General features: G+C 38.1%; 4 protein-coding genes and 1 long non-coding RNA gene across 5 annotated transcripts in view; 3 read left to right on the top strand and 2 right to left on the bottom strand.

The window, feature by feature from the left end:
- On the bottom strand, positions 1,458-2,915 carry LOC104746407. Its single transcript, XM_010467910.1, has 5 exons — positions 2,540-2,915; positions 2,266-2,407; positions 2,075-2,176; positions 1,911-1,984; positions 1,458-1,831 (listed from the first exon to the last, which is right to left on the bottom strand). Exons 1-5 carry the CDS (start codon positions 2,715-2,717, stop codon positions 1,722-1,724), a joined length of 606 nt encoding a protein of 201 aa, XP_010466212.1. The 5' UTR covers positions 2,718-2,915; the 3' UTR covers positions 1,458-1,721.
- LOC104746346 lies at positions 4,840-5,661 on the bottom strand. The gene is made up of 3 exons (XR_760857.2): positions 5,419-5,661; positions 5,236-5,322; positions 4,840-5,068 (listed from the first exon to the last, which is right to left on the bottom strand). It is a non-coding gene; the product is annotated as an uncharacterized LOC104746346 (long non-coding RNA).
- LOC104746257 (probable L-type lectin-domain containing receptor kinase VI.1) lies at positions 6,347-8,635 on the top strand. Its single transcript, XM_010467729.2, has one exon. It carries the CDS (start codon positions 6,437-6,439, stop codon positions 8,525-8,527), a length of 2,091 nt encoding a protein of 696 aa, XP_010466031.1. The 5' UTR covers positions 6,347-6,436; the 3' UTR covers positions 8,528-8,635.
- On the top strand, positions 9,902-12,540 carry LOC104746167 (alanine--glyoxylate aminotransferase 2 homolog 3, mitochondrial). Its single transcript, XM_010467615.2, has 9 exons — positions 9,902-10,255; positions 10,369-10,599; positions 10,723-10,893; positions 11,042-11,185; positions 11,274-11,453; positions 11,530-11,755; positions 11,858-11,971; positions 12,130-12,216; positions 12,306-12,540. Exons 1-9 carry the CDS (start codon positions 10,013-10,015, stop codon positions 12,347-12,349), a joined length of 1,440 nt encoding a protein of 479 aa, XP_010465917.1. The 5' UTR covers positions 9,902-10,012; the 3' UTR covers positions 12,350-12,540.
- The window catches only part of LOC104703872 (regulatory-associated protein of TOR 1-like), a 14,580-nt gene continuing 6,718 nt past the window's right edge, over positions 14,283-22,144 (top strand). Inside the window, exons 1-21 of the mRNA XM_010419964.2 lie at positions 14,283-15,061; positions 15,434-15,536; positions 15,647-15,729; positions 15,811-15,969; positions 16,060-16,176; positions 16,289-16,446; positions 17,034-17,125; positions 17,966-18,028; positions 18,126-18,270; positions 18,355-18,433; positions 18,518-18,619; positions 18,809-18,892; positions 18,993-19,103; positions 19,453-19,520; positions 19,605-19,683; positions 19,768-19,869; positions 20,059-20,142; positions 20,243-20,353; positions 20,703-21,056; positions 21,128-21,311; positions 21,712-22,015. Coding sequence (XP_010418266.1) covers positions 14,756-15,061; positions 15,434-15,536; positions 15,647-15,729; positions 15,811-15,969; positions 16,060-16,176; positions 16,289-16,446; positions 17,034-17,125; positions 17,966-18,028; positions 18,126-18,270; positions 18,355-18,433; positions 18,518-18,619; positions 18,809-18,892; positions 18,993-19,103; positions 19,453-19,520; positions 19,605-19,683; positions 19,768-19,869; positions 20,059-20,142; positions 20,243-20,353; positions 20,703-21,056; positions 21,128-21,311; positions 21,712-22,015 — 2,888 coding nt within the window. The 5' untranslated portion in view covers positions 14,283-14,755. The remainder of the gene's footprint in view (positions 15,062-15,433; positions 15,537-15,646; positions 15,730-15,810; positions 15,970-16,059; positions 16,177-16,288; positions 16,447-17,033; positions 17,126-17,965; positions 18,029-18,125; positions 18,271-18,354; positions 18,434-18,517; positions 18,620-18,808; positions 18,893-18,992; positions 19,104-19,452; positions 19,521-19,604; positions 19,684-19,767; positions 19,870-20,058; positions 20,143-20,242; positions 20,354-20,702; positions 21,057-21,127; positions 21,312-21,711; positions 22,016-22,144) is intronic.

The following is a 22,144-nucleotide window of genomic DNA, read 5'->3' as shown; positions in this document are numbered from 1 at the left end:
TTTTAATATGGTTTTTTGTTGTAATATATTATCCAGCCTAGTCTGGATCTTCTCTCTCGTCTAAGTATGAGTTTTGTTTTAGCCGTTTTGGCTATTTTCTTTGGTTTTTCCCTTTTTGCACTAACAAAATCTCTTCAAGTGAAGGAGACAAACGCCGAGAGTGAAAATCAGAGGTTCAAAAGATCATCAACTGCTCGATTTCCTTGCAAGAAAGGATAAATCCTTCATACCATATTGGTGCCGTAATCGGCTTAGGATGAAGGTCCTTTTTCTTTGTTCGTGGATCGGGATGATTGGAAACTTGATGGCTGGTGAAAACAGATTCAGGAGAGCGTGTTTTGCTATTGGGTCTAAAACCTCTTGCCTTGTCATCGGTTCCGGCGATTCAACCTTGTTGGTTTTTGGATCTCTATTTATTCACGTCCGGAGAATTCTGCAAAAGGAGTTAAGGTGGTGATTCCGAAGAGTAGCTGATTTCAGAGAATCCATTCTGGATTCGATCGACGGTCAGCCATGGTGGTGATGGCGGTGACGAGTCCAAAACGAGTCAAGACTGAGTCGGTGAAGAGTCCTAGACGAGTCGAGGATGAGTCGGTGACGAGTTGATTGCATCTTCCACCTTCCAACTTGCGCGACACACGTGGTTCTACACGTGTCCATTTTAGGCCAACCGATTCTCTTTGTAATTTATGTTGTTGGACCATTGATGGGCTTTTTATGTTGTTGGACTTCTGTTTCACCACTGTATCTTTGCCCAGTTTGGGGTTTTAATGAAATATGATTGTCGAAAAAAAGAATAAGAGCCTTGAAAGCCTCAGACTGATCTAGCGGATCTTAGGAAGCCATCAAGAAGTTCTCAGACTACATCACCCACACTCACTGAGCTCAGGATGGTTGGCAACAGTCATAGGTATAAATCAGAATCAGAATCCTCTCTTTTGTTTTGTTAAAATGTTTAACAATTAAGAAGATGGAGTGGATCACAACTGAGTTTTGAGTTTGGCACTTTGACCAGAGGCTTCTGTAAACTAAACCTTTAACCAACGCTGAGAAACTAAAGGTTGTGAAAGAAATCTTAGATAGATTGGAAGCTGTTCTAAGGTTTAAGAATTGTGTTGAAGATAGTTTTGTTACTTTAGTAAAGTGGCTAGCTTAATCAATAAGTGTCTAATTTTTCCAATGTGGTCCCTAAAAAAGAACTAAAGAACCCAAATCTATCTAAAGCCATTAGTGAAACAAGAAGTTGCAGAAGGTACATGTTTTGTTAAGACGAAGAGGTTGCAATAATAGTATGTGCACTTGCTTCCTCTGAAAGCCGAAGATATGAAGATCAAATCTGAAACTACGATATGAGTACGACTAGAACACTATTGTAGCCAATATTATTGAGATAAGTCAGATAGATCAATATGCACCGAACAAACGATCAGGATAACGGCAGGAGCAGCTGCAACAAGAGCTAAAGATTGTGGATTTTACAGGTATCTGCACATACTGAATTCCAAGAAAACTTGCAGGGAAATTATACATAAATTGATGATAGTGTTACAGGAGAGGAAGATTCACACTCCAATCGCAAATAGCTGATGATAACTAAACAGAAAGTGCTTACATCTACGGAACTGTAGGTGTAGGTAGAGAGGTTTTTTTGGTTGCTAAGCTAGAACCAATACTGATCAAACAGAGATATATCATACAAACGAACTGGTGTCAAGGTCTATCTACTGCTTGTTGATGATGCTCCAGATACTTTTACATGTCTCGTAGGCCGTCATCTCATTTGTCTCGAATTGAAACTTCTCAATGACCCTCTTTTCACGATCTACCATATCTATAATATTCTCCTAAATCAAGGATTTAAAACACCATAGTATACAACTGAATAATAGAGTAAGGAAGAAGAAGGATACAGCCTGAGATCTTTGAAGGATCATCAATGTCCGGTATAACTTGCGTGACAGAAGCATGCATAGATAGCTTTTTCCTGCAGGAAAAACAGAATGGGAAGATAAAAAAAAATGTAACCAACATTCACAACAAAGCAATAGCAACAATGGGGGTTTGTGGATCTTACTCATCTCTCAAGTTGTCCCGCGCTTTTCTCTTTGTAGATTGCTTATGTTCAGCAATTGAATTCAACTGAGCATTCAGGTCACTGAGTTCATCAGCGACCACTGTATTGACACAAAAACAAAAAAAAAAAACAAAATTTATATTTTTCATGTCACTCACTCCAAATCATTAGACTAGAATAACTTCACTTATCTAAGCTCGTTCTTTAGCTGGCATTCCAGTTCAATCTCTTCGTCAAGCTCTTTCTGAAGACGTTCAGTCTCATCTTCAGCCGCAACATCTAAATACGCTTCCTCCGTTTTCTTCTTACAAACATCGAGCTTCTTCTTACAATCTGTGTCCCCCCAAAAAAAAAAAAAAAAACAAATTGCTCACTAATTCTAACACCAAACGAGTTCTAGATAAAGCCACGTTCTTCATCTTATAAAATTATCTGGGAAAACCAAATCGGGGAAAAAAAACTGACCTTGAATAGAGGCATGTATGTCAGTGTAATCCTCGTCACAAGCGAAATTGAGAGAATTTAACTGCTCGGGACTTTGAGAGATCTCATCAAAACCATTCTTAACACGCAATAAACTGATTAAATCGTCTCCGTAAGACATCAGATCCTCAATATCGAAATTCTCCGACTCGTTTCCCATTTGCTGATGCCCGCTAATGACAGACAAATCCACTACCAAAGAAGTAAAGCCTTATGCTCAAGATTATTCGCACCTCCAAAACCGTAACTTCGAGGACGGAGGTACCAAGCCGTTCGTGATATTGCCTCTGTAAATTGAAACGAAGAGAGGAGGGAGAGAGATGAAGTGGAAGAAGAAGATCTGAATTTTGATTTTTTTTTTTTTTTTTTTTAATTCGAAATCAGTGTTTGTTTTAGACTTTAGATGAAGTGGCCTAGCCCATTCCTTTTCACTTTCCGTAATGGGCTTTTATCGTTCCGCGACTGTTGTAAGAATGGAAAAAAAGAAAAGAGACTTTGATTGTTATTACTTATTGGAAATAAATTTTGGATTTAGTTTCGTAAAAATTCAAATTTTATTTATTGTGTGAGTGGATTTCTCTAGAAATATATAAAGGGGAATTTAGTGTTTTGAGTTGTTTTTTTTAAAGGAGAATTTAGGCCATGAATGATTGTTGGTTTTTAGTTTTTGGATTTTGGTTTTGGATTTTTATAATTTTTGATTTTTGGTGTAGATTTTTTTTTTGCAACATTTTGAATTTTACTCCTTCTGTTTTGAAATATAAGATGTTTTGAGTGAAAGCACGCAGATTAAAAAATAACCACTTTAAAAAAGTTCAACCAATCATAAACAAGACTGTATAAAATAAATAATAAAAAATAGAAAAGTAATCTTAAAAGTTACTTAAAAAGTTGAAAACATCTTATATTATGAAACAAAAAAAAAACTCTAAAACATCCTATATTATGAAATGGAAGGAGTAGTTTTGTAACTTTGATTAATTTTGGTTTTTGGATTTTATGAATTAATTGTCAAAATCTTCCAAAATCTGGTTTTTAGTTTTTGGATTTTTGTACTTTTTGATTTTTGGTGTAGATTTTAGTTTTTGCAAAATCTTGAATTTTAGTTTTGTAACTTGATTAATTTTTGTTTTTGGATTTTTATAAAGTAATTATCAAAATCTTCCAAAATCTGGTTTTTATAATTTTCAGAAAATCTTGGCTGAAGAGAGCCGCTAGCCCTAGATTAACCTATACGCTGCCAACTCTGTTTTGGACTGTGACTTCTCAAAGTCAACCTTCATCAAACTCAAGGATGAGTTGATGACTCTGTAATCCTCACCGGTGTATAGACATTTGGAGCATTTGTGGCATTTGCTTGACATGAAAAGACCAAACTGAGCCATGGTTGTTGCAGTTTTCTGTTAACAAAACAAATGAGTATTCTCATACGAATTTCAAACGTTAACAAAACAGTTGGATTTGAATATTTTTTAATATTTTTTTGTTAGAACAATATATAATAAACTTTTTTTTTGGTCAAACAGATAATAAACTTTTAAATGTATTTCATCTAAATACAAATTGAAATCGTAAAATTTAATTGTATCCTCCATTCTTCCAACTGGTTTGAATAGTCCGCGAACATTCTCCACCAATCCTTTGTCACTACAATCACAAATAACAAAAAGATCAAAACATTTAGAAAAAAAAAAAAAGAATGATAGATTTTATGTGGAATCAGAAAAACAAATGACATTAATAAAAGAAAACAATCAAAGCTTAAATAAGGGTCAGATTTAGCGGTCTCTTCGCTACATAAATCGACTACTCTATTTTTTTTTTTTTGTCGTCCGTCGACTTTATCTTGTCAAAGTATTAATACGCATTTACGTGAATATCATCAATGTCATCTCCTCCACACAAAATCACAAAAACCGACCACACAAATAGGCCAAAAGACCTTGACTTTGAACATTTCTACTTCTCCATTCGTTGAGAGAGCATAAAAACATGTACATACTTGAGACTTCCTTAAACTCAAATGTTCTCTTTTACTTCATACAATCAAAGTCAAAAAAGCTTAAGATACTCCCGACGGGAATATCAAGATTCATAACCTCCTTCATGCTCTTGCTCTTTCTATTTCTATCATCAAACGTTTTTAAATGTTCTGTTCTTGTTGAGGCCACAAGAGCAGCAAAATTCACATTCAAAGGTTTCAAAGGAAACCAAACGGCAGTTCAAACAAAAGGAGCTTCGACAATCCAAAAGAGACACAATCTAGTTTGGTTTATGGGATCTTGAAAACTCGAATTATAATAATAATTTCCATACGTTGTTAACTACATATCCCAACAAAATGAAACACAAACAAACACTTCTTATTTTGATTCTTCCGATCTTACACAAACATTTACTATTCTAATCCTAATTCCTTCTTCACCTGAAATTCATTCTTCACCTTTTCTACCTCCTCTTTCACGCACATCTCCCTTTCCGCTGTAGTCATATCGTGAAGGACGACATAACCTTAACGTACAACATTTTTTTATTAAATAAAATGTTTGATCAACAAAAACTAAGCATCATTTAAACTGAATATAGATTAAGATGGTAATATAGCTACACCTAATTCCAGACCGGCTAATGTAATATAAAGGAATAAAAAAGAAATCTCTCTATATATCTCTCTGTACCTATTAGGTATCCCGCCGTGAGTCTCGCAACAGGTTAAGAAACTCCGCAAACACAATCAATCAATAATTCCCCAAATCCATTGGCCACTACAATCACAGATAACAAAAGGATCACAACATTAAAAAAAAAAAATCAGAAAAACCGATGAAAATAAAAATCAAAGCTTTCCATCTTAACTTTACCTTTGCTAACGGTGGACGAAGAGAAATTACGGCGAGAGGGAAGCCCTCTCCCTCCGCGTGTTGCCAGCGCAGCGACAGATTTCAGGTGACTCAACGGCGACATACTCGGGACACAATTAGTTAGGGTTTGCTCTTCCTCGTCTGCCCGTTTTCTTCTGCGCTTCAAAATCAAAAGGGGTGTTAAATAGGGTGAAATGTGCCTTTAATTTCTTTTACCTCTAAATCCTGTTGGGCCTTAGCCAAAATTGTTTTTAAAATTTATATTCTTGATTTATAGTTTCCTAACCCTCTCTTTTGTTTTGTCAAATTTGTAACAATTTACAGATGAAGTGGATCACAACTGAATGCTTGTTGGGTTTTAAATGTTTTTTTAGATTATGGTTTTTGGTTTTTGGTTTTTTAGTTTTTACAATAGATATTAGTTTTTAAAATTTTAAAATTTACAAAAGCAAAAAAATGGAGAAGGCCTTACTGTTTCTCTATTTACAAAACCTAAAAACTAGTTTCTCTATTTTTTTTGGAAATTTATTTAGTTTAAAATCTTAAATGGAGAAAAAATGGATTTTTGGAAAACAAAATCCAAAAATTATGGTAGAATCTATTACCATTCAAGGCCTTAAGAACTAAATTGAATCGAGGTGATGAAGGGAAAGATCTGAAATTTTGATTTAACTTTTTTTTTTGTTTAATTCAAAATCAGTTAAATCTGAAATACAACTCCACTGCTAAAAAAACTTCACTACATAAGTCAACTTTTTTTTTTTTTTTTTGGTCAGCTTTATCTTGTCAAAGTATTGATACGCATTTACGTGAATATCGTGAAAGTCATCTCCTCCACACAAAATCACGAAAACCGACCACACAAATAGTCCAAAAAACTTTGACTTTGAACATTTCTACTTCTTCATTCGTTGAGAGAGCATAAAAACATGTCCATACTTGAGACTTCCTTAAACTCAAATGTTCTCTTTTACTTCATAAAATCAAAGTCAAAACTCAAAAGCTCAAGATACTCCCCATGGGCATATCAAGATTCATAACCTCCTTCATGCTTTTACTCTTTCTAATTTTGTCATCAAACGTTTTTAAATGTTCTGTTCTTGTTGAGGCCACAACAGCAGCAAAATTCACATTCAAAGGTTTCAAAGGAAACCAAACGGCAATTCAAACAGAAGGAGCTTCGACAATCCAACACGACAGTGGTCTTCTTAGGCTAACTGATCGGACCCACAACGCCACTGGAACAGCGTTTTACCGTGAACCGATTAGATTGCGTGCCTACACCAACTCAACCAACTACAAAGTATGTTCCTTTAGCTCCTCTTTTGTCTTTGTCATTATCCCTTCAAGTCCCGGAAACGGTGGTTTTGGATTCACGTTCACACTTTCTCCGACCCCGAATCGTCCCGGAGCCGAAGCAGCACAGTATTTAGGGCTTTTGAACAGATACAACAACGGGAACCAATCCAATCACGTGTTCGCTTTGGAATTCGACACGGTACAAGGATTTAAAGACGGTGCCGACAGAAGAGGAAACCACATCGGTCTTAATTTCAACAATCTCTCCTCCGATGTTCAAGAGCCGCTCATCTATTACGAGACCGCTGATCGAAAAGAGGATTTTCAGCTCGATAGCGGCGAACCAATCAGAGTTCACGTCGACTACGACGGATCCAGCGAAATCTTAAACGTTACAATCTATCCGACGCGACTAGAGTCAAAACCCGAAAAGCCTCTGATCTCGCGGCGAGTTTCGGAGCTGACGGGGATCGTGGAGGAGGAAATGTACGTAGGGTTCACCGCCGCGACTGGGAAAGACCAGTCTAGTGCTCACTATGTAATGGGTTGGAGTTTTGCTAGCTGTGGAGAAAACCCAAAGGCGGACTGGCTTCATCTCAAGCAACTTCCTGATCCTCCACCTCCAAATACAAGCTTGCGTCACAAGAAAGGTTACGCTTTTCAAGTCGTTGCTTTGATTGTAGCGTTATCGATCGTTACAGTGGTCTTGCTTGTGTTACTGTTTGTATTTGTCATGTACAAAAGGCAAATCCAAGAGGATGAGATTTTAGAGGATTGGGAGATTGATTATCCTCATAGATTTAAATACAGAGATCTCTACTTAGCAACGAAGAGATTCAAAGAGAGTGAGATCATTGGTACTGGAGGATTTGGGATTGTTTACAGAGGAAACCTATCTTCTTCGGGTCCGATCGCAGTGAAGAAGATAACTTCAAATAGCTTACAAGGTGTTAGAGAATTTGTAGCAGAGATCGAGAGTTTGGGAAGATTAGGGCACAAGAACCTTGTGAATCTTCAAGGATGGTGTAAACACAAAAACGACCTTTTGTTAGTTTACGATTATATCCCCAACGGGAGCCTCGACTCGCTGCTGTACAAAACGCCGAGAAGAAACGGTGTCGTTTTTCCGTGGGACGTACGTTTTGAGATCATAAAGGGAATCGCGTCGGGTCTATTGTATCTTCACGAAGAATGGGAACAAATTGTAATTCATAGAGACGTGAAAGCTAGCAATGTTCTTATTGATGAAGATATGAACGCTAAATTAGGCGATTTTGGACTCGCTAGGCTTTATGAACGCGGAACGCTATCGCAAACCACGAAAGTCGTTGGTACTTTAGGTTACATGGCGCCTGAGCTCACACGTAACGGCAAAGGCTCTACGGCGTCTGACGTTTTCGCGTTTGGCGTTTTGTTGTTAGAAATCGTTTGTGGGAATAGACCAACGAACTCATCAGGGGACTTCTTCTTAGCTGATTGGGTCATGGAGTTCCACACAAATGGTGGGGTACTTAGCGCCGTGGATCAGAAACTCGGATCTAGCTTCAATGGCATAGAGGCTAAATTAGCTCTTCTTGTTGGACTACTATGTTGCCATCAGAAACCTAAATCTCGGCCATCGATGAGAATGGTGCTTAGATACTTGAACGGCGAAGAGGATGTTCCACAGATTGATGAAAATTGGGGATTCTCAGATTCTTCGAGGGATGATCTTGGAATAAGTGTTGTAGGTTATGTTTCATCCGATAGAGCCTCGACCTCGAATACTTTTTCGTCTTGCTCGGAGGTCTCTTCAAGCTCATATCGTTAGTACTGGTAGATAGTTTTAATTATGCATAGCACTTCTAGTATAGCTTGATTTTAAAATAACAGAGACGTTGTTAACTTGTTATGGTCTTTAATACTTACCGCTTGATGTTGCGCAATCTTAATTTCACATGTTTGAAAATTGTGTAACAATTTTAACTAATGGAATGGTTAAAACAGAAGTAATGCTAAGGAACGAACGAACTGCAATCTTATTTAGTTTGAAAATCTTAAACTCAGATGTATATATATCGATGCGTTGTCGATTATGTCTAGTGGAACCCATTATGATGAGTAATATAGGGGTTGATTGTACAAATTCTCATTCACATAGCAAACAAATATCTTATTCCAATGAAAACAAATTACATTATTCCGTTTAGTTCGCTTTTGTAGTCGACTACGACTTTGATTGGTGACATGTCAAAAAGACGATAAAGTCCTAACATGATGACTCGTTCTCTTTAAACTTTGATGTAATTAAAGTGTGAATACCTAACCTGGCATGCGATGAGAGATTGATATTTGAGACTTTACGAAATGAGATTGACAGAAGATAAGACTAACATGTCCGTCCGTTCCATATTCTTTCCATACGTAACAGCTTGATTGGATCGTTTTTATAGCATTTTCAAGAGAAGGAAATAGAAAATACTAAAGAAAAATATTGTGATTGCCTAATTATTTGAAGAAGCGATTCAAAATTATTATGATATGAGCTTGGTAGGTCGATGGTTTTCACTTTCATAACACAACGACAAGTGAACTACGAACCAATACCTCAGTTTGTGTCCAGGTTCATGATGGACTGCCAATAATTAGAAACGTGTATCTGAAAAGAAAGCGTAGAAATTTGCAATTGGCTAGCGTTTAGAATAACCAATGATTTCGTTATGAACATTACTGAATTTTCATAACAAACACAACCTTTTGTATTAGAAAAAAAACAAATTTATAATTCAATTGTTTTGTTAATCTGATACGTGTTTATATGCTTCAGGATACACCGTGCATCTTGTTTTATACGTGATTCCTTCTATAAAACCATGAATCAGACTATCATCACTATCCTACGAGTGAATTACGCCAACCAAACTAAAGAAGATTATAATAATAGCTTGACGCTATGTTGGGATAATTAATGTGCTTAGTTGGTCATCTTATCTATGATGATTTTAATAATTACTTAATAAGTGGAGTTTTTTAAAGTATAGTTTTCATATGTACTTGCTTATAAACTTGTTATAATTATTGTTAAAGAACTTGGGTAAGATATACGTAAGTTTAATACTAAACTGGGATAATTAATTTTCTCAAACAATGCCTAAACAAGAGGACACGCTTCAGCTGATAACAAATGAAATTTGTTTATATCAAATCAAGTACGCCTTTTTATAGAACACCAACTCTGCCATTATTCACTCACTCTGTATCTCTTCTCTCCCCATCTCTCAAAAGATCTCCGGAGACGTTTTAACGGCGGTGAAAAATGCGGAGGTTGACGGCGGTTAATTCACTACTGAAACGGAACAATTATCTTCTTCAGCGTCATGGCTTCTCACAGACAGTTGCTCAGAGAACAACCTCCGATCGTGAGACCGAGACAAAAGTTCCGAAAATGCCCCCGTTCAATTATTCTCCGCCGCCTTACGAAGGTCCCTCCACCGCAGAGATCATAGCAAAGCGGCGAGAGTTCCTCAGCCCCGCTCTGTTTCACTTCTACAACACACCAGTAAAACGACGCCGCTTTTAACCTCCCTTCATTAAAACGAAACCCTTTTGTTTTCCAGCGACTAGGTTTGCTTACTCTGTTTTTTTTTTTTTTTGGACTATTGATGATAACAGTTAAACATTGTGGAGGGAAAGATGCAGTATGTGTTCGACGAGACGGGGCGGAGATATTTAGATGCTTTCGGAGGCATAGCGACTGTTTCGTGCGGCCATAGCCATCCAGAAGTAGTTAACTCCGTGATCAAACAACTAAAGCTTATTCAACACTCCACAATCCTTTACCTTAACCACACCATCTCCGATTTTGCTGAAGCCCTCGTCTCCAATCTTCCCGGAGATCTCAAGGTAAAAAAAGTATAAATAGTTTTGGGCTGTGTAACTAATAGTAATAATTAAGGTTTTCTTGTAGGGTTGATCGATGACTTCACCAGCAAGGTAAAGGCATATAACCGTGTGTTTATTATGTAGGTAGTGTTTTTCACGAATTCAGGTACGGAGGCGAATGAGCTGGCAATGATGATGGCTAGGTTGTATACAGGATGTAATGACATCGTTTCGCTTAGGAACTCTTATCATGGAAACGCCGCTGCCACTATGGGAGCCACTGCTCAGTCCAATTGGAAATTCAACGTCGTTCAGGTTCTTTTCCCTTTCAATCTACAAAATTGTTAACAAAGACAATGGAACTCTCAATTCCGTTCCGTTTCATGCATCATGGCTACATATTTTCATTTGTAAGTATCTTAATTAGTATGAAAAATACGCTAAATCATCAACTTTGTAACAGAGTGGAGTTCATCACGCCATAAATCCAGATCCTTACAGAGGAATATTTGGATCCGACGGTGAAAAGTATGCAAGTGACGTACAAGACCTTATCCGATTTGGAACATCAGGCCAAGTCGCCGGATTCATCGGCGAATCTATCCAGGCGAGATCAATATGCATTTTTTACGAAAATACTTTATTGTTTTAAATATGCATGTATGTGTAATAATGTAGCTAATGTTTTGAAACAGGGAGTTGGAGGAATAGTAGAGCTAGCTCCGGGATACTTACCGGCGGTGTACGACACTGTGAGGAGAGCCGGAGGAGTTTGCATTGCCGATGAAGTCCAATCCGGTTTCGCTCGTACCGGAACCAATTTCTGGGGATTCCAGTCCCATGGTGTTGTCCCTGACATCGTCACCATGGCTAAGGTTCACCACTATGATCATTCCACATCATGGTTCATGCATCATCATTATCATTATCGATTCTAATTTGAATTTACAGGGTATTGGTAACGGTATACCACTTGGAGCGGTTGTGACAACACCGGAGATCGCCGGCGTTTTAAGCCGTCGGAGTTACTTTAATACCTTCGGCGGAAACCCAATGTGCACGGCAGCAGGACACGCAGTCCTTAGAGTCATTCACGAAGAGAAGCTCCAAGAGAACGCTTTGCTCGTTGGCTCACATCTCAAACGTAGACTTACACTTCTCAAAAATAAACACGAACGTGAGTTCTTTCTTGTCCAAACTAAACACATATATGTTTAATTTTGTTCCTTCTTTTTTTGTTTTGGTTGAAATCTTATATCTTTTCTCTAATGTGTTTTAGTCATCGGAGACGTGAGAGGAAGAGGATTGATGCTTGGAGTTGAGTTTGTCAGAGACCGTGACCTAAAAACTCCTGCTAAAACAGAGACCCTTCATTTAATGGATCAACTGAGAGGTTAGTTGTGTTCAATACTAGACCAAACCGGTCCGATCCATAATAGATTTGGTGACTATTCCTCTTACCACAATTAAAAAAAAGTTGTAAATATATTGATCACTGATCATCCTATCCGAAGATACTTATGCATTGAATATGAATCTTTTGGTAACAAGAAATGGGAGTGTTGGTGGGTAAAGGTGGATTCTATGGGAACGTCTTCAGAATCACCCCTCCTCTCTGCTTTACCCTCTCCGACGCTGGTTAGCTCCATAGACTTTGATGTTCAAATAGGATTCTTCAATTCCATTCTTCTATATCCTAACTATCTTTAGTACCTTTTCTATTGTAGATTTCCTTGTGGATGTGATGGATCACGCTATGTCGAAGATGTGATGTACTCTCTTTATCTGATCATTCACCCTTGTGTATAAATAACACAATACAAAATGTAAATTACAATCTTTCAATTGGTTTTTACCAAAATTATCCTACAAGTGTACTACTTGTTACACTTGGTAGAACCTATAAATTAAAAGTCGCTGTTATATTATCCGAATGATATGCGCGCCAATATATTAGACATAGTTATCCGACATTTCGAGTTTTGAGTAAAATTTAAATGATAAACTGGTGGAGCAAAGCGGTTGGTTATCAAAGGCAAGGTGACAGGACAGGAGTTGCGGCGGAGTAGGTAGACGACATCCGGAGAGTTGCCGTGATCGCTGAGGCTAGACTTGTCAGCACGAAGTTGAGTTCTTCAAGTAAGCTCAGTGTCTTACTTTCCCATAAAATCGAATATATGTGTTTTATCGATTCCGAAGTCAAGGAGAGAGCGAAAGAGATGTGTGGTCTTTTACTACTGACCTTGCAGCTGGCCTTTGATGTTGTTATTCAGACAAACAAAATGATTATAGTTCTTTTAAACTCTTTATTCAACTTTTACTTCCCTTCATTTATAGTACTACTAGATAGTAGTAGTAATTATTAAATGCTATATTTAAGTAGTAATGGTCATTAGAAAAAATCAAACAAAAGTAATGATCATTAGGACGGAATCAAAAATATTAACTGATTAAATGATGACATGAATTTTTTGTTAATTAACATGATGAGATAAACTATTTTTTAAAAAGAAAAGTTTTTTTTTATTATGTACTGTATATGATTTATATAAACTATGTTCTAGAAAATGAAATATTGGTCGATTCTTTCAATTGAGCACCAAATATCAGATCGTGGATGTTTAGAAAAATACGTTAAATCTATAAAATTTCACAAATTTTGAATGGATGCAAATATAAACTGGCACATATCGGTGTTTTGATGTGTAAGGTATTTTTCGCAAAGCTCCCTATAGGAATGAAGGTAGTAGCCTAGTAGGCTATTTTTTATAGATGTATTGTATTTTGGGATGTTTTCAATACAAGGAGTTGCTAAGCAGGAAATGTTTGATCACTTAGAAAAAAATATAGACAATTTGTCCTTTTTGGCTAAATTAGAAATTAATATATATATATATATATATATAACAAGATAAAAATAAAAATAAATTTGTCCTTGTGAAGCGATGGTTCTTGTTTTCACAGATAAGTAGATTCGCGAAGTGTGTGCACGCATGATGATCTCTACTTGCACCGTTGTACCTATACGGTCGGAATGATAAATGTTCTATCGTAGCCCGTAGGGGGGGGGGGTTATTCAAAGAGTTTATGAGGGTTATAAGGTCACACGTAACACTGAACAGAGATTCTGATGAAAGTCACAACTACAATTCAGAGCTTATGTAGTTGTACTTTTCTCTCTGAAACGTTTCAGTTGTACTTTGTGTCGTTTCTCTGCTACACTTTGAATCTATTTCTCACTGTAATTACACAACATTAAAGTGACGGTGGGAGAGTTAAGGTTTGATTAGAACTATAACTTTTAGAGTTCTTTTTCTTTGGCAGTTTTTTTTTTAACTTTTATATATGGACATAATGATCAGAACAAAAATCAGGTTTAAGTTGCATTGTAATAAAAATTCAGATTGAATTTGCAATGATCACGGTAATTAATTAGTCGGTTCATGTTTACATATTTTCTCCATAATGCATACAAAATTTTCAGTTTGTCATATATTTAACATACATACTGTAGTATATCAAATTTAAATTCCAAATTTCTTACCTAAAAACATATATAGGATACAAATTTTAAGTATAAAATTTTATTCTTAAACATAACACTAAATTTTGTAATTAATTAGAGTGGATATTTTTCATCTCAAAGAGAGTAAAACTAAAAACGGAAAGGAGAAAAAAAGAATGAGAGAGAGAGAGAGAGAGAGAGAAGAGAAGTGGAAAGAAAACGCAAATATGCATTGAAGACTTTCCCTTTGTCTCTCTCTCTTGACAAAATCCCAATTTTCGCATCCTCCTCACTTTCTCTCCTTTTCCTTTTTTTTTTTGTTTTTTCTTCTGCCGCCACCACCACCACTGTTGTTAATTCGCCGCCGCTTCCACATCAATCGCCGTTGTAGCCATCATCGTTCACCATCCTCCGCTTCTCTAGATTCTTAGGGTTTCTGCTGCCGCTTCTCTGTCTCATCTGGGAGGGTTTTTTTTTTCGAGCTGGATTCTCTGCTCCTGCGCCGCTGGTGCAGCGGCTTTGTTGATTGATCTGGATTTCTCCCGTCTTCGCTTCTATTTTTATTGTCGCTTCTCTCCCAATCCAATACAAAAAAAGCTAGGGCTGAGGATTTGATTTGCGTGATTCCGGGGCGGGGGGTGTGTTAATTCGGGGGTGTGTTCTCCGATTTGGATGGCATTAGGAGACTTAATGGTGTCTCGGTTCTCGCAATCTTCTGTTTCTTTGGTCTCTAATCACCGATACGACGACGACTGTGTCTCTAGTCACGATGACGGTGATTCACGGAGGAAGGATTCTGAGGCTAAGAGCAGTAGCTACGGGAATGGTACAACTGAGAGAGCCGCCACCGCCACCAGCATGGCTTACTTGCCTCAGACTATTGTGCTCTGCGAGCTTCGACATGACGCATCCGAGGCTTCTTCTCCCTTGGGGACTTCGGAGATTGTATTTATCCCCAAATGGCGGCTTAAAGAACGAGTAAGTTTTCGATCCAACATTGCTGTTAGCTGCAACTATGATAAGGCTAGGCTTGTGTATTGATTCTTTTATGTTTAGTGCAACTGATGATGTGAGTGGCGCATTGAAGGACTACATTTATCTAGAATTCATGATACAGAGTCTGCTATTGTTTCCCAACTATGTTGGGTGATGTTATTGGAGTGAGGTTATGTTAGCGTTTTTATTGCGGAGATGAACCTTAAAGATACATGTTTTCGTTTCATTTCAATCTCAGTGTCTCCTCAGCTTTATTTGTTTATTTTATTTCTCGTTCATTAATTGGATCTGATTGCCAGGGGAATCCTTGCAAGTCTCATATTCTTTATACACTTAAATTCTTCTTCTTTGCAGATGAAAACCGGATGTGTAGCTTTAGTTCTGTGTTTGAACATCACTGTTGATCCGCCGGATGTTATAAAGATATCTCCATGTGCTAGAATCGAGGCCTGGATAGGTTGAACCCTTGGCCAATTCAATTTTATTACAATCTTTCTTTTGTGTGTTTATCCTTTTCTTTGTCACCACACTCAATATTTTTTCTCTTTTTTTTTTCCCTGATGGCAGATCCATTTTCCATGGCACCGCCTAAAGCTCTTGAGACAATTGGAAAGAACTTGAGCACTCAGTATGAGAGATGGCAACCAAGGGTAATGCTTTATTTTCCTGCACCCTTCCATTGCTATTTTGTGAAGTTACGCTTTCCATATTTATTTTATGATTTTTCTCAGGCTCGGTATAAGGTTCAACTAGATCCGACGGTAGATGAGGTGAGGAAGCTGTGCTTGACTTGTCGGAAATATGCAAAAACCGAGAGAGTTCTATTCCATTATAATGGGCATGGTGTGCCAAAGCCTACAGCTAATGGTGAAATTTGGGTATTCAACAAGGTCTGCTTTTACTAACGGTTTCTTTTGTCTACCATGTTCTTTTTCCTTTTCGTCTGTTACCACATGCTGATTGATCCTGTGTTTGTGCAGAGTTATACACAGTACATTCCCTTGCCAATCAGTGAGCTTGATTCTTGGTTGAAGACACCCTCCATCTACGTTTTTGACTGCTCTGCTGCTAGGATGATTCTTAATGCCTTTGCTGAGGTAAAGGACACAACCACTTTACTCATATACCATATCTTCCTGTCGAGTTTAGGACTTGATTCTGCAATTGTGGTTCCATATGATGATAAAATTCATTTACTCTTTATGGCAGCTTCATGATTGGGGTTCTTCTGGTTCCTCTGGATCCTCAAGGGACTGCATTATACTTGCTGCTTGTGATGTACATGAGACACTTCCTCAGAGCGTTGAATTCCCAGCTGATGTTTTTACGTCTTGCCTCACAACGCCCATTAAAATGGCGTTAAAATGGTAAATCCTCTTTCCATCTCTGACTGTCTTTGCGTACCCAGATATCATGTTTTTTTGCTAGAAAACGTAGTTTAAGTTCCGTCTAGCTAGTTTATAGAATCTTAGCTAGCATGTCCTTGCTTCACATGAGGTAACATCCAATTTTTTTGGCATAAGTGTTTCCGATGAGACCGAAGATGGATCATAGTGTTTAGTTAGAAGACCTTATGCATATGTTTTTGTTTTGTGCGGTGAGTAAAGCAGCATATCATGAGAACTGTGAAATAATCAGGACTGAAAATTACCTTTAGCTGCCAAAATACTTTGCATATGAAAGTTTACTGATGAAATATTAACAGCTTTTTCCGGTCTTGGCTAAGTATTTCTGATGAGACCAAATGATTCATGATATCATTCTGATTGAAGTTTTCTCTTTCTATAATACTTACTCTATAACTCATTCCTACTGTGGCTGTGCAGTTTCAATTCTGGGCTTCTTCTTAACCCTTTTTCCACTAAATAGATAACTGTTCTATCTTGAATGCTGTTGATTTGAACAATGCAGTTCAGTTCAGCTTGCAGCTTTCACAAGAGGCTTTCCATTGCAGGTTCTGCAGGCGTTCTCTTCTGAAAGAAATCATCGATGAATCACTTATTGACAGGATTCCAGGCCGGCAAAATGACCGTAAGACGTTGTTAGGGGAGTTGAACTGGATTTTCACAGCAGTGACGGATACAATTGCATGGAATGTGCTGCCTCATGGTATTTGTCAAATTTTTTTGCATAATTTATCAAGGTCAAACATCTGTAATTCGATTTCTTTACCGTGTTCCTCATGAATGTTAGTTTTACCCTGCAGAACTTTTCCAGAGATTATTCAGACAGGACTTGTTGGTCGCTAGCCTTTTCCGAAATTTCTTACTTGCTGAGAGAATAATGCGGTCTGCAAACTGTAATCCAATATCTCACCCTATGCTGCCTCCTACGCATCAACATCATATGTGGTATTCAACAAGAACCAGATTCTCTGTTATATAAACTGTTATGTGTCTAGATTTTGCCTCAGCTAGCCGTTACATGCTCTTCAGGGATGCATGGGACATGGCTGCTGAAATCTGTCTTTCTCACCTTCCCCAACTTGTTGTGGACCCAAGCGCAGAGTTCCAGGTTTGTTTGTCTTGTAGAGTTTCCTTGCATTGTATAAGACGGCACTTGTCTTGCTGATAATACCTTTTCCTATCCTTTTTCTAGCCAAGTCCCTTTTTTACTGAGCAACTGACAGCTTTTGAGGTGTGGCTTGATCATGGATCTGAGCATAAGAAGCCACCGGAGCAGTTGCCCATTGTCCTTCAGGTGCCTAGATTTCTGTACCCATTTCCCTTTTTGCTGAGAGAGAGATCCATATTCAGTTATCATTTTCGAACTCTTGGTTTTGCGTGGATATGGTTTAGGAATATTCATTGGCCTCCTTCAGGACGTTCTAGAATAGTTTTGTTTGCATATTGCCATTTTAGCATATTTATAGAATCTGANTGTTAGGGGAGTTGAACTGGATTTTCACAGCAGTGACGGATACAATTGCATGGAATGTGCTGCCTCATGGTATTTGTCAAATTTTTTTGCATAATTTATCAAGGTCAAACATCTGTAATTCGATTTCTTTACCGTGTTCCTCATGAATGTTAGTTTTACCCTGCAGAACTTTTCCAGAGATTATTCAGACAGGACTTGTTGGTCGCTAGCCTTTTCCGAAATTTCTTACTTGCTGAGAGAATAATGCGGTCTGCAAACTGTAATCCAATATCTCACCCTATGCTGCCTCCTACGCATCAACATCATATGTGGTATTCAACAAGAACCAGATTCTCTGTTATATAAACTGTTATGTGTCTAGATTTTGCCTCAGCTAGCCGTTACATGCTCTTCAGGGATGCATGGGACATGGCTGCTGAAATCTGTCTTTCTCACCTTCCCCAACTTGTTGTGGACCCAAGCGCAGAGTTCCAGGTTTGTTTGTCTTGTAGAGTTTCCTTGCATTGTATAAGACGGCACTTGTCTTGCTGATAATACCTTTTCCTATCCTTTTTCTAGCCAAGTCCCTTTTTTACTGAGCAACTGACAGCTTTTGAGGTGTGGCTTGATCATGGATCTGAGCATAAGAAGCCACCGGAGCAGTTGCCCATTGTCCTTCAGGTGCCTAGATTTCTGTACCCATTTCCCTTTTTGCTGAGAGAGAGATCCATATTCAGTTATCATTTTCGAACTCTTGGTTTTGCGTGGATATGGTTTAGGAATATTCATTGGCCTCCTTCAGGACGTTCTAGAATAGTTTTGTTTGCATATTGCCATTTTAGCATATTTATAGAATCTGATTTGTTTCAGGTGTTACTTAGCCAGTGCCATCGGTTTCGTGCTCTTGTACTTCTTGGAAGATTTCTTGATATGGGTTCATGGGCTGTGGATCTGGTATACTTCCTTAAATTAATTCTCTTTCCCTTAAGCTTACAAAGAGTTTCTCTTTGTTATCATGTGTATGTCTTTACATGTGAAGTAAAAATTCTTTTAGGCCTTGTCTGTTGGAATATTCCCATACGTGCTGAAGCTTCTGCAAACAACAACGAATGAGCTAAGACAGATTCTGGTTTTCATATGGACAAAAATACTTGCACTTGATAAGGTAGAGTCTCATATTCCATGTGCTATTTTCTGGGAGAACGATGCTGGTTTGTCATGCGTCTGCTTTTTATTCTGCAAATTTATGCTAGTTTTTCTGTGGCTATCTTCGTAGTGTACATCTGTTGTTTACTGAGCATGCCATTGATGGGAAAAAGTGTTTGTATTTTATTCTGACATGAATTCTGAATGGCATATATCTACCACCTAATATTTCTCTGCATCTTTTATATCATATCCTTGGACATCAAATCAAGTTGCTTATCTATGGCCATCACACTTTCGGGATGCATAAGCGTTCTCGTTTCAGTCTTGGAGTATTGCGACACTGATTGGTCTCTCTTTATTTTCAGTCATGTCAAATTGATCTTGTGAAGGATGGGGGACATATNCTGCCTCCTACGCATCAACATCATATGTGGTATTCAACAAGAACCAGATTCTCTGTTATATAAACTGTTATGTGTCTAGATTTTGCCTCAGCTAGCCGTTACATGCTCTTCAGGGATGCATGGGACATGGCTGCTGAAATCTGTCTTTCTCACCTTCCCCAACTTGTTGTGGACCCAAGCGCAGAGTTCCAGGTTTGTTTGTCTTGTAGAGTTTCCTTGCATTGTATAAGACGGCACTTGTCTTGCTGATAATACCTTTTCCTATCCTTTTTCTAGCCAAGTCCCTTTTTTACTGAGCAACTGACAGCTTTTGAGGTGTGGCTTGATCATGGATCTGAGCATAAGAAGCCACCGGAGCAGTTGCCCATTGTCCTTCAGGTGCCTAGATTTCTGTACCCATTTCCCTTTTTGCTGAGAGAGAGATCCATATTCAGTTATCATTTTCGAACTCTTGGTTTTGCGTGGATATGGTTTAGGAATATTCATTGGCCTCCTTCAGGACGTTCTAGAATAGTTTTGTTTGCATATTGCCATTTTAGCATATTTATAGAATCTGATTTGTTTCAGGTGTTACTTAGCCAGTGCCATCGGTTTCGTGCTCTTGTACTTCTTGGAAGATTTCTTGATATGGGTTCATGGGCTGTGGATCTGGTATACGTCCTTAAATTAATTCTCTTTCCCTTAAGCTTACAAAGAGTTTCTCTTTGTTATCATGTGTATGTCTTTACATGTGAAGTAAAAATTCTTTTAGGCCTTGTCTGTTGGAATATTCCCATACGTGCTGAAGCTTCTGCAAACAACAACGAATGAGCTAAGACAGATTCTGGTTTTCATATGGACAAAAATACTTGCACTTGATAAGGTAGAGTCTCATATTCCATGTGCTATTTTCTGGGAGAACGATGCTGGTTTGTCATGCGTCTGCTTTTTATTCTGCAAATTTATGCTAGTTTTTCTGTGGCTATCTTCGTAGTGTACATCTGTTGTTTACTGAGCATGCCATTGATGGGAAAAAGTGTTTGTATTTTATTCTGACATGAATTCTGAATGGCATATATCTACCACCTAATATTTCTCTGCATCTTTTATATCATATCCTTGGACATCAAATCAAGTTGCTTATCTATGGCCATCACACTTTCGGGATGCATAAGCGTTCTCGTTTCAGTCTTGGAGTATTGCGACACTGATTGGTCTCTCTTTATTTTCAGTCATGTCAAATTGATCTTGTGAAGGATGGGGGACATATATATTTCATACGATTTCTAGATAGCTCGGGTGCATTTCCAGAACAACGAGCTATGGCTGCTTTTGTTCTGGCTGTCATTGTTGACGGACATCGACGAGGCCAGGAAGCATGTCTTGAAGCTAATTTAATTGGTGTTTGTCTGGGGCACCTTGAAGCATCCAGACCAAGTGATCCACAGCCAGAACCATTGTTTCTACAATGGCTTTGTCTTTGTCTTGGAAAGTTGTGGGAAGATTTTATGGAGGCCCAAATAATGGGCAGGGAAGCAAATGCTTTTGAAAAGTTGGCACCTCTGCTTTCCGAGCCCCAACCTGAGGTGAAGCTCAGATTTCTGTATAATGTCCTTCGTGTGGCAGTGTAATTTCTGACCTTAACATTCTCTTGCAGGTAAGGGCTGCTGCTGTTTTTGCCCTGGGTACCTTACTTGACATTGGGTTTGACTCTAATAAAAGTGTGGTGGAGGATGAATTTGATGATGATGAAAAGATTAGAGCCGAAGATGCTATCATTAAAAGTCTCTTAGATGTAGTTTCAGATGGGAGTCCACTTGTCCGAGCAGAGGTTGCCGTAGGTACGCAAAGCATGCAACTCTTGAAAATTAATGATCGTGGGACTGTGGGTTCTTAATTAGCGTCAGAGTCGTTTTACGTCAAAGTAAAATATTTCTAACCTAATGAGATTAGATACAGCTCTACATCCTGTTTCTTAATATATCATTTGCCCAACTTTGTGAGTTCCAATATAGTTAGAAACCCAAATTTTTATGATGCGTTAGTTGGAGAGAATGTCATTTTTAACTAAATACAATCTTTAAATCATATTGTCTCTCGTTTAGAGACTTCATATAAGTTTTGTGCATTTCCAAATGTTTGTCTTTGTTCATTCTGCATATTCATCTTGAAGCGTAGCTTACTTATATTTAGTTTTTCCTATTTGATCCCCAAGTCATTCTGTTGTTAATGTCTCTACAGCTCTTGCACGTTTTGCCTTTGGCCACAAACAGCACCTAAAGTCAGCCGCAGCTTCATATTGGAAGCCTCAGTCAAGTTCTTTGCTTACTTCGCTCCCTTCAGTAGCTAAATTCCATGATCCTGGGAGTGCAACGATTGTTTCTTTACACATGAGTCCTCTGACCAGAGCTAGCACTGATAGCCAACCAGTGGCTCGTGAGGCTAGGATCTCAAGCAGCCCTCTTGGCTCTTCTGGGCTGATGCATGGATCTCCATTATCTGATGATTCTTCGTTACATTCTGATTCTGGAATTATGCATGAAAATGTCAGCAATGGAGCTGTCCATCAGTCTAGACTGTTGGATAATGCTGTTTATTCGCAATGCGTTCGAGCTATGTTTGCATTAGCTAAAGATCCATCTCCACGTATTGCAAGTCTTGGACGGCGTGTTCT

Source organism: Camelina sativa, chromosome 1 (genome assembly GCF_000633955.1).
Source record: "Camelina sativa cultivar DH55 chromosome 1, Cs, whole genome shotgun sequence".
NCBI classification, from domain to species: Eukaryota; Viridiplantae; Streptophyta; class Magnoliopsida; order Brassicales; family Brassicaceae; genus Camelina; species Camelina sativa.
Note: the sequence above shows the minus strand (reverse complement) of the source record. Positions and strands in the feature narration are given on the sequence as shown.